General features: G+C 42.2%; 1 protein-coding gene across 5 annotated transcripts in view; it reads left to right on the forward strand.

The window, feature by feature from the left end:
• Positions 1–12,076, forward strand: part of PRICKLE2 (prickle planar cell polarity protein 2) — a 354,301-nt gene that overhangs the window by 281,943 nt on the left and 60,282 nt on the right. For all 5 annotated transcript variants that reach the window (XM_031663211.1, XM_031663212.1, XM_017955328.3 and 2 more), the window contains 3 exons: positions 3,459–3,572; positions 6,489–6,626; positions 9,205–9,408. In XM_031663211.1, the coding sequence (XP_031519071.1) occupies positions 3,459–3,572; positions 6,489–6,626; positions 9,205–9,408 (456 nt within the window). The remainder of the gene's footprint in view (positions 1–3,458; positions 3,573–6,488; positions 6,627–9,204; positions 9,409–12,076) is intronic.

Raw genomic sequence — 12,076 nt, forward strand, 5'->3', positions numbered from 1 at the left:
TATTCTAGCATATTCTATATTTGAGGAATTACTGGAATAATTTTGAGTGGTTATCAGTAGGCTTGAATTATAAAAGGTGACAAAAGATGTCCAGGAAAGATAGAGCTGTGTTCCTAAAGAGTAGTCACTGCCTCTGTTGACTTCAGAATTCAGTCTTGAGGATGGATCTCAGCACACCAAGGGACTTATTTACTCCTAAGTTTCTCCAGAGTCCTCCGTCACTGCTGACTGCACCTTCACTCAGTCATGTCATGTTGGGATTCATTTATTCTCCAGTCTTCAAAGTATCGAATGTTTTTAATCTCATTTCTGGGTGTGGACGCTGCCCAAGACGGGGTAGTCAGAGTCCTCCTCTGGGGAATTTGGAATTGAGAAAAGTGAGTCACTCTAGGACAGGCTCTTGAACTGATACTGTGCAAACTCAAGTGCCATGGGAAATCTGAACCTTTGAGAAGATGAGAAGCAGATCCGCAGGAAGAGAAGAGAGCAAAGGTAAGAGGACACTGGGCTCAGAGAGAACAGAAACTTGGTACAGTCACCTTCCGGTGGCATATTCTGTTTCCTCATGAGACCCTTTTATATACGTGGCTAAATTTCTGAAAAAACACACACATACACACACACACACACACACACCCCTTTATAACACTTTGCCATTTTTCCCCTGAAGTCAAACTAGTTTTAATACCATTGTATCCCTTGCAACCTATTTTTCTTGCTTTTATTAATGTAAGTGGCTTCAGGGTTTGGTCTCACTCTATAAGCCAGCAGTGTTGCTGCACATTCCAAAGCTGGCCTGATGCAGTGGCTCACACCTGTAATCCCAGCACTTTGGAAGGCCAACGCAGGAGAATAGCTTGAGCCCAGGAGTTCAAGACCAGCCTGGTCAACATAGCAAGACCCTGTCTCTACAAAAAATTTTAAAAATTAGCCAGGCATGGTGGCATGCGCTAGTAGTTCCTGCTACTCTGAGGTGGGAAGAGTGCTTAAGCCCAGGAGGTCAAGGTTACAGTGACCATGATCACGCCACTGCACTCCAGCCTGGGTGGCAGAGTAAGACCTAGTCCAGGAAGCATCTGGATTGTTCCATTTAGAGTAGGCCAGGCTTGATAGTATAACTATCATCATGTATTCATGTTATTTATTTTTATTGAGAGCCACATGCTTGTGCCTACACTCTCATTTAATCATCTCAGTCTTATGATGGGTATTTTGAACAGTCACATAACTTGCTCAGGAACCCAGAGATGGGAAACAACAGATCCTTGACTCGGGTCCGGATCTACCGGCTATGCCCTAGAGGATGCAGGGAAGATTCCAACTTGGGCCAGCCTTAGACAGTATCAGAAAGGGCTTGGTTCAAAGTACCAATTCAGAAGGGCTCTCAGGCCTGACTGTGCTCTAGGCAATGGACAGGGGGTGTGTGAGTAATTAGAGGTGATTAAAAGGAGGGTCAATGGAACCGCAACTAGACTCTGCATTTTCAAGCATCCATAGTAATTCATCTCATATTAGCAATTGTCCCTAATGTTCCATAACGACAATGGGAGTTGTGTGAATGACAAAGTAATGATGGAACAAGGCCTTTCTACAAGCAATCTTCTGATTTGGGAGTCAAAGCCCATTCCCCAAGACATGAGACTGGGCCTGCTTTTTTATACCTGGCCTTTGTCTGATGAGGCATATGGCACAGGGACTCTTCTGAGGATGGAACGCTGTACAAGTCTCTAATAGGCAAATTGCCAGCTTCTAATCCCAAACTAGTGATCTGGGTTTTTACTTTTTCTCAGAGTACTGGTCAACAGTGAGCTGTCTTCAGAACCCAGCGCCATTCATTCCTGTCCCTGGGCATAGCTCTCTGCCAGCTGCCTATAGGAAGGGACTTATACAGACCCTGCCTTTGGAAATCTAGCTAGTCTGGGACAAGAATTCTTTTTGTAATTGCCTCTGGGATTTGATTAAAAGGATGATAGGCACATGATAGTGAATGGTTACCATCATTAGTTATGAAAATAAAGATAGCTTTCACATTTTTTAAGGCCTTGTCATTACAAAGCCTTTTCACCCCCTCTTCTAACATTTATGACTTAGTTTCTAGAGATCAAAGTAGACAGAGCTTTCGCAACTCTTCACCCCAGCATTCCCAAAACATGTGTTCATACCCACAGCTCCCTCAATGCAAAGGAATTAGACCAAGTTTAGACCAAGTTTGTAGAATGTAACAAAAAAAAAAAAATTTTTTTTTTTGAGACAGAGTCTTGCTCTGTCACCCAGGCTATGGCGTGTTCAAGCAATTCTCCTGCCTTAGTCTCCTGAGTAACTGGGATTACCGGCATGCGCCACCAGACCGGGCTAATTTTTGTACTTTTAGTAGAGACGGGGTTTCACCGTGTTGGTCAGGCTGGTCTCAAACTCCTGACCTCAGGTGAACCGCCCGCCTCAGCCTCCCAAGGTGCTGGGATTACAGGTGTGAGCCACCATGGCCGGCCAAATGATGACTTTCAGAGCCCCCAGTCTTCCATCTTGTCCGTTTGTTGAATGAATGCCTTGTTTCGCAAGAGGTGGTCATGCTGTTAAATAAGAGATACTTGAGAGTATTTTCCATGATGTCATCTGAGCTTGTGGGATTTTTTTTTTTTTTTTTTTTTTTTGCCTCTCCTATATAATAACATGCCTTCTATATTAGCCAGTTTTTTCTTTCTCTAGTTTTGCATGTGGCTGAATGGTGAAATGTCTATTTTCTTTTCTCAGGCAAAATTAGCTGCTTGGTGCTTTCCCCAGTTGTTGTTAGGGTTGAATGAGCCTCATAAAGTACAAGAATATGTCCTAACAGTCGTAAACAAGAATGTTCTAGGATGTGCAAAAATCCTCATGTTAATGACAATTTTTAATTACACGCTCTGCATCCCAGATTTAGTGAGTCTATTTCTGATGGATGTCAGCTGCTGCCTGCCTTACACAAGTCTCGAAACCTGGAGGGCTTTAAATGTAGGTGGAGGCTGAGGTACCTAGGGGTTTGCCAAGTGCCAAAGACTGGCTTTAACTCCATTGCTGAGGCAGGTGCTGACATATCCCTTTGGCTAGGGAGGCACGTCACATGCTGGAGACTAACAGAGAAAATGGTAAAGCCAGCTCTCAGGGGAGTCTGCCGAGAAAGCCTTACCCTCTGGTTCACCAGCATGTCTGCTGAATTCTCTGTTTCTAGGAAAATTTAATGGCTTTGTTTTTCCCTCACAGAGAGAGGGGAAAATCCCAGATATGGATGATTTGCCTGACTCTTGCTTTAAGGATGAATTTCTCTGCTTACCATAGGAAACTCGTCTGTTGTTGACTTTCATAAAGGTTCAGGACTGTGGAAGTCAGTTACATCCTGCTGGGGGAATCATCTTCCCAGTAAGTGGGAATAGGCATGTGGTTTGAGTAACCGGCAAGTCATCTATATGCTTTCTGTCCTTCAGGTACACCAGTACTATAGCTGTCTCCCAGAAGAGAAAGTCCCTTATGTCAACAGTCCTGGAGAGAAACTGCGAATCAAGCAGCTACTACACCAGCTGCCGCCACATGACAATGAGGTAAGGGGCTAGAGGGGGCTTATGCAGAATTTTCTTAGTTCCTTCTGTGAATTGTTACCTTTTTCATAATCTGCCACCAATGAGATAGCCAAAGAAGAACTCTGGCCATTTATTTTAGGTTTTAGCTTCCTTAATTACAGCCAAAATAAACTGGCCAACAATTTACTTCTACAGAGTATTACTAAAAAAGGAGAAACTCATTATAAACTGGATTGGCCTCTATGCCTGGCACTACTAGCTATTTGGGGGTAACCTGGGAGCACCAAAATTCAAAAGCTATGATTCCAAGTTTTCTTACTTGAAGAATATGCCCCGTGGGTTGCCTGTGTATGTTGGAGAGATGATTGAGATCCTCTGGACCACTTCAAGCCCTGCAAAAACTTTGTGACTCTCTTGAATTTTTAGCATCATTTCATATTAAATGAGTGTGCAAATTTTCCACACTACACTGCAGGAGAAGTTATGTGTCCAGAATTGTAGTTCTGAACATCTGTGTTTTTGTCATGGTGAAGTCTGACTTGCCGAGGTTGTTCTTTGTACTCTTGAAAGTGTGGACTAGCAGACTGTCCTTTTTTCTGAACCCAGAAACATGGCACTGTAAATGGGCATCTCTTATCCTTGAAATCTGATTGCTCATAAAGAGAAATTTGTAGACATGATTTTAAAAGATCATTATGCTGGAAGGGAAATCAGTTTACATACTAGAAATTCATTTTTAGGTATCTGGTTTTTAAAAATAGTAGTCCTATGGAACTGAACTGTCTGCTTGACTCTGACTGCATTTAAAACAAAAATGTAATTTTAAATGGATAGGAGAACTAACCCCTTTAGAGAGCTGGACACCAGCTTTCTACCAGCCCTCCCACCCATGAGCTGGATCCCAGCAGCTCCGTCCCAGAGGAAATGAGTGCTCTTCAGTCTTATTTCCCCACATTAGAATGAAAGGGGGTAATTTGAGAGCCTCAAAAATAAATTTGAGTAAGCAGGACAAAAACTTTAAAACTGAAGCAGTTCCCTAGAAAGAGAGCTATAATCCTCTTTACTGCTGCTTATTTCAGACATCATAAAACAAATATAAATAATGCTTTCTCCTTTAAAGTTGAGAGCAAGCCTTGTAACCTGATGCCTACTTAACTAATTTGGAAGTGAAAAATGCGGGTTTTTACAAGCAGGAAGGGTGTGCCTTCCTTTGAAAGCATGGCCCTAAAATGTCAGTGGTGTAACCATATATTCTGGGCTGTTCAGGTCACTGCAGTTCTCTCTGGGACATTTACATGAAGGTTTTTTTTTTTAACACTTTTTATTTGATAGAGGGAAGCGATTGGCTCTTCTCTGATTGTAGTGGTTTGTTGTGTTTATGGTTAACTGTGCTTTTATGAAAAAAGACACCATTCAAATTACAATGTCCTGTTGGTGGGAATTGTGTGTGTGTCACCCAGTGGGCAGATTTAGCCTATTTGAAATGGCCCTTTTGAAGACAAAGGGTGATTGTGATTCTAAAGTAAATATTTGACCATTTTCTTTTTTGCACAGATAAGACAATTTTGATATACACAGCTGTCCTGGTTTTCAAATTAGGATGTGAGAGTCCTAGTACAAAGGTTTCCCTCTAACCATCTGTATAACAAATCATCCGAGCAATTCACTTAACCTTTCTGATGTCCAGATTACTCCGAAGTATGACAGGAGACGGGATTAGGACCATGTTTCCCAAAGTGTGGTATATATATATATGTGACCCTGAGTGTTATGTGGACATGGCAGTAAATGAAATGAAACTGCCTATTGAGTTACTGTCTTTTAAATTGTATTGTATTCCTTGTGATAGAGTAGTTGAATAATCAAGGAAGAAATTTCAATTTAGGTGCTAGCAGATGTCTCATATCTCTCTAACTCACACTGGCCTCCGCTTTTAAGTAGGAGCATCAGGGATCTCTGTTTTAGGATTTCCTACAAGCAAAGTAACCAGATAGAATGTAACAACATGGTTCTGTTCCCATTCTATTTAGTTTCTTCTGTTGTTTGTTTGTTTGTTTTGTTTTGTTTTGTTTTTACAGGTGATATTGGTTTTCCATTTATAGTCATAATATACTTTCTTTTGAAATAAATGCATCCAAGTTTCCAAAAAAATTGAGTCAGTATTAAAAACAGCATTCAGTAAATAACAGCACAAGAATATAGCATAGCACAATTCCCAAGGTGTGCATAAATAAGGGGAGATACTGAATTCAAATTATATTTAATGTTCCTCCCTTAATTCTGGGAGTTTCTATATTTAACAAGAAGGAAAATGTCTCTTGCAAGTCGACTCAACTGGAGCCTAGCAGGCAGCTTGTTCCCCACTCTACAGAGCTAAACATGCAAAGACTTTTGTGCAGCACCACAGATGCCTGGACCAACTCCTCAGACTCACACCTTTGTTCCCTATTTTTCCAAAATGAGATGGGAGAACAGAAGCTGTGAGCACATGGATACTTGCTCTGGCTCACCGACTTAGAGTCATTCTTGATGTCAAGGATCACTTGCATGGGCACATGGAGATGAAAGTATCAGTTTCCTGCAGTTTGAAAGAAGGAGAACTTCTCAGCTCTTTCCTGGCAGCTGAGCCACCCCAGATGATTTGATCTTAATATGGTGAGCAGAGTGAGGCAGCCACGATAAGGAGCAGTCACAGAACCTTTAGCCTGCCCAAGGCTGGGGATCCAGAATTCAGAGCCTTTGGTAAACTCTTTCGGCTGTCAGCAATCTTAGCAGAGACTCACCTTAAATCTCTCCAAGGCTGTTGTGGTTAAAGTTCAGGCGAGGGCTATAAAACCAAATGAGAGTGTGTTTAACGAGAAAACTCAGAGTCATGGGCTTCGGGAATCTTAAGGAGCAAGGGTGACTTCTTCCATGCTACTGTCTGTGTCTGTTCAGGTTCGATACTGTAACTCCCTGGATGAGGAAGAGAAGAGGGAGCTGAAGCTTTTCAGCAGCCAGAGGAAACGTGAAAACTTGGGCCGTGGGAATGTCAGGCCTTTCCCAGTCACCATGACAGGAGCTATTTGTGAACAGGTAAGCATGGATTCAGCGGAGTGAAGAGGCATTGTTCTGGCATCTTTTCACCCATTCATTCATCCAACAATTGTTTTATTGAGTGCCTACTATGTGCCTGAGATAACAGTACTGAACAAAAGACAGGAAAGTTTCATCTTGCCCTTCTAAGGAGTTGGATTCTAGCGGAGGAAGTCAGACAATAAATGTAATCAACAAAATAGAAAAAAGTACAGCAAGAAAGGAGACTTGGATGTGCTGGACAGGTGGGGAGGCTGCGGTTTTAAGGAAGGTTGGTGGGGAAGACCCCACTTAGAAGATCTGAACAAAGATGTGCACAGATGTGCAAGAGGGAGTGAGTCGTGCAGATTTTAGGGCAGAGGGAATGCTAAGGCAGAAGGAATGACCGGCTCAGAGGCCCTGAGACGGGAGGGTGTCTGTTATGTTCAAGGAACAGTGAGTTGGCCAGTGGGCTGGGGCAGAGGGAGTGAAGGGAGAGAATTCAGATAAAGTCAGAGTTCTGGGTGAGCCATTGGAAGGACCGAGCAGAGCAATGACATGATGGATTTATATTTTAAAAAGAGACCTTTAGGAAATGGAGTTGGCTCGGGCCATGGGTCAGCCTCCCTCGCAGGATCATCCCAGAACCAGAGCCATTTAAAGAGGAGGTAAATGATCTTCTCCTGAGATTTGAGAGTTCCTTACTGAAGTGCATGAAGCCCTTCCCAGTCATGTTGACAGGAGCTATTTGTGAACAGGTGAGAGTGGGTTCAGGGGAGTGAAGAGGCATTCTCCCTGGGACCTCACTGAGTTCAAGATTCTGGATTTCCTTGTCTCCTCTGCTCCTGTTGAGCGCTCAGGGTGTGGTGAAGAAGAGTTTTAGAGACTGCAGGGTGGGAATACACCTTGCCCCACCTGTCAGCTGCCACAGGCTTTCCAGTGCTGATTGTCATTCTTGGTACTTCTCTAAGTCCTACAGCTTTTTGAACATTCCTATCTAACTCCTTAAGCTCTGCATAGACCCCTTGAGAGCTGAAGATATGTTAACTGGATCAATGAAGAGGAGGTAGGATGCTGCCCAAGGGAAGCAGATGTCATTTGAGGCCCGTGTTTGAGATTTCAGAGGGATAGAGTGAGAAGGTTCAGTTATATGGGAAGGGAGAGCTAATTGACCAGAGCTTTGGCAATGGGTTCTTTATTCTTGTAAAGTATATCTGGGACCCACCCTTAAGGTACAGGTGGTCAGTGGTTGTAATCTGAGATTCACTGTGTTCAATCCAGGCAAGCTGGAGAATCCTTGCTACTCTAAGATCAGTCTCCTGGAACCAGGCAAGCTGAGTTTGCCTAAGGGAGAAGGAAGGTTGGGCATTTTGTGGGCAGGTGCCAAGAATCATGTAGAATAGTGCCAAGAGTGTGGAGGCAGAAAGAGCTTTCGTAAGTTTGACTCATGTTTCTTCCAGATGACCTTGACCATGTTACTTTTCCTTGGTTTTGTCATCTATAGAAAGAATGAATGATGACTCATGTGAGGGTTATATAGGATTATGTCTGCATGCTTTAACTCTGCTAACATTGTCACAGAAGGTAAGGATAACATGATGCCTTTCTTTTGTCCAGTTACACATGGATGAGCTCCCAGAGACTATTTTTGAGGTCTTCACTTCATTTTCTAAGATGCATTTCAACCCATAGCATGGGAAAGATTTGAAGGTAGCTTCTCTGCTCTTTAGACATTGTCCCCTTAGCTCAGCCACTCTTGTAGGACTCTAGTATTAGACTCAACCTGTGAACCTCATGGCCCATGCCATGGTCAGCAAGAGCACCTCCCTAGACCCACTTTCCATACTTTATTCTTCCCTCAGAGACCTTCAAATCATATTCTTTTTGTCCCAACCCCAACTATAAGCATAGGTGGCCAGTGATTCTGCCTTGTTTCTTTCAGGATCAAGAGGCAACTTGAGAAAATGAGTGAGAAGGTAGGGAAGGGATAGGAAGAAATCCTTTCCATAGTTTGACCTTAGAAGTGGTGCCATGTCAATCAAGACTATGTAGAAAGATGTTAGAGGAAGCAAGCTAAATGCATGTCTGAAAGGCACACAGAGAAGATAGTTAAGGGTGAGCGTGCTATTAAGTACCCACCCTCCCTCCCATCTAAAAGTATAGGCCCACCTCCTCCAAGCCCGTCCTGCCACCCACCCCCCTCCCCAGCCACTCCTCCTGGTGTTAAACCTGGCTGTGTCTCTGCATGGAGTTTAAAGTATCTGAAAGATAATGAGGCTTTCCTCTGTGCCAGTTTGCCTCCTGCCTGCAGAACCCCTGTACATTATTGTGCTAAAAGAGCTTTTCTTTCTTTCTCATCTTTGTGATTCCTCATTCTCCCAGTGACTTTATCTCTACATTATTTGTAAGCCTTAGGAAAGGAGAGTTCAGGGAGGACAAGAAAAACCTGCCCTGCTGCCTATGTAAAGCAGGAAGCATAGTGACTGCTTTGAACATAAGCACTCAGTAGCCAGCTAATGGTGGTTGTCCTTTATCGTTTATGCACAGCACTGGGAGATGGGGGCTGGTGTGACTACTGACGTTTCTGTTTGCCTCGCAGTGTGGAGGCCAGATCAATGGTGGAGATATCGCTGTGTTTGCGTCACGCGCTGGCCATGGCGTTTGCTGGCACCCGCCGTGCTTCGTATGCACTGTCTGCAATGAACTCCTGGTGGATCTGATCTACTTTTACCAAGATGGGAAGATATACTGTGGCAGGCACCATGCTGAGTGCCTGAAGCCGCGCTGTGCAGCCTGCGATGAGGTTAGAGCAAACTCCAGCAGGTTTACCTGCCCATCACCCCTTCATTGCACCATAGCCAACACATGGTCTTCTGGCTTTCTGCACTGAAGAAAGCCATAGGCAACTTCATTCTTTTGCATTAACCCTTTTGGGAGAGAAGCCCCACCCATCCCCGGTTACTGGAATGTCTGGGATTCTGGCCTGCTTTACTGAGTGTGGAGGTCTCATGGCCTCCTGTTGGGAAGGCAGTTTGTATATCCGTGAAGATCCCCAAGTGACATATAACTGGCCCTAAGTAAATTCAGAACTCTAAAAACAAAACAAAACAAAATTGCATTGTGCATCTTTAGATATTAACCCTAATCTCATGGAATAATCAGTAATGGAGTTCCATTTTCCAAGATCCAGTGCTGCAAAATGATTAGAAAAGAAAAGAAAATGGGTAGCATTATTTGATTTTTCTACAGTTTATAAAAGTTCTGAATGAAAATTCAGGAGGCAGGTGGATACTTCATTTGGATATCTCTGCTCCATGCTCTAAGAAGTACCCTATTTAAGAAAGCAGGATAGAACGCAAGACCTCTGCCTTGCCTTCTTCCCCTACTAGAAGCACACACTACCGTGTAAGCTGACAGAATGGAAAACCTGGTTTAGCTTTTTAAGTTGGGAGCAGAAATAAGAATGTTCTAAATCTGACCACTTTTATGGGAATAATTTGGATAAAAGTCCTAGACAGAGGATTCCTCCTGTGCAAAGGATTTTTTTTCATCTATCTTTCCCTGTAAATAGCAGTGTGGGAGGTGAGTAACACTCCCCTTTTTCAGCCAGAGAACCTAGTGTTACATGGGCATTTCTTTCTTAGAAACTACCTACAGGGGACTCACTTTCTAGGAGGAAGCTGATCAGACTTAACTAATTTGGATTCTAACACTAATGGTGATGTTCTAGAGAGACCTTCTAGAAAGATAGCTGAAAAACTAAATTCAGGTCCAACTCTGTGGTTCTAGGACACCTTTTTACCTTCATGCCTCAGTTTCCACATCTGAAAATTGGTGCTCAGAATACAACTTTGTGTTGTCTAATGACAATTAGAATATGATTGAAGCACACACTTTGAAATTTGTTTATTGAGATATAGTTTGCATAGCATTAAGGACCCTTTTAAAGTAAGTAATTCTGTAGATTTTAGTGTATTCACAAAGCTGTGCAACCATCACTGCTGATTCCAGACCATTTTCGTCAACCAAAGAGAAACTCTGTGTCCATTAGCAGTCACTCCTCATTTCCCCTTTCCCTAGCCCCTGGCAACTATTAATGTATCTCTGTCTCTGTGGATTTACATGTTCTGGACATTTCATGTAAGTGAAATTATATGTGACCTTTCAAGTCTGGTTTCTTTCATTTAGCATGTTTCCAATGTTAATCCATATTGTAGTATATGTAAGTACTTCATTCCTTTTCATGGCTGAATAATATTCAATTATATGAATATATCACATTTTGTCTAGCCATGTATCAATTGATGGACATTTAAGTTGTTTCCACTTTCTGGCTACTCTAAACAATGCTACTATGAACATTTATGTACAAGTTTTTTGTGTACATATATTTTTAGTTCTCTTGAGTGTATATCCAGGAATGGAATTGCTGGGTCATATGATAATTCTAAGTTTAATCTTTTGAAAGAATGCCAAATTGTCTTCCAAAACAAGTATAACATTTTACATTCCTGCTATCAATAAATGAGGATTCCAGTTTGTCCACTTTCCCACTAATACTTGTTATTATCTGTTTTTTTTTTCATTATAGCTATCATAATGGGTATGAAGTAGTATCACATTGAGATTTTGATTCAATTCACATTTCCCCAACAGCTAATAATGTTGAGCATCTTTTCTTGTGTTTATTAGGTATGTGTGTATCTTCTTTTTCAGAGAAATGTCTGAAAAATTAATTTAAATTTTTTTGACAACCTTTTCAATTGGGTTATTTTTCTCTCTCTCTCTTTTTTTTTTTTAAAGACAGAGTCTCACTCTGTCACCCAGGCTGGAGTGCAGTGACATGATCTTGGCTCATTGCAGCCTCCACCTCCCAGGTTCAAGTGATTCTCCTGACTGAACCTCCTGAGTAGCTGGGATTAAAGGCATGCACCACCATGCCTAACTAATTTTTGTATTTTTAGTAGAGATGGCATTTCACCATGTTGGCGAGGCTGGTCTCAAACTTCTGGCCTCATGTAATCCACCCACCTCAGCCTCTCAAAGCACTGGGATTGCAGGTGTGAGCCACTGTACCCGGCCTATTTTTCTCTTTATTATTGAGTTGTAAGAGTGATTTGCATATATTCTGTATACTAGTCCCTTATCAGATGATTGGCAAATATTTTCTCCCATTCTATAGCTGTATTTTCACTTACTCAATGATGTCCTTTGAAGCATAAAGTTTTTAATTTTGATGAAGTCTACTTTATTTTTTGTTGTTTATGCTTTTAGCATCATACCTAAGAAACCATTGCCTTTCAGGGTCATAAAAATTTACACCTGTGTCTTCTTCTAAGCATTTTATTGTTTTTCTGCCCCTAGCTCTTTAATCCCTTTTGAGTTAATTTTTCTGTTTTTCTTTGAGATGGAGTTTTACTCTGTCACCCAGGCTGGAGTGCAGTGGTGCGATCTCGGCTCACTGCAAGCTC

This window comes from Papio anubis, chromosome 2, assembly GCF_008728515.1.
Source record: "Papio anubis isolate 15944 chromosome 2, Panubis1.0, whole genome shotgun sequence".
NCBI classification, from domain to species: Eukaryota; Metazoa; Chordata; class Mammalia; order Primates; family Cercopithecidae; genus Papio; species Papio anubis.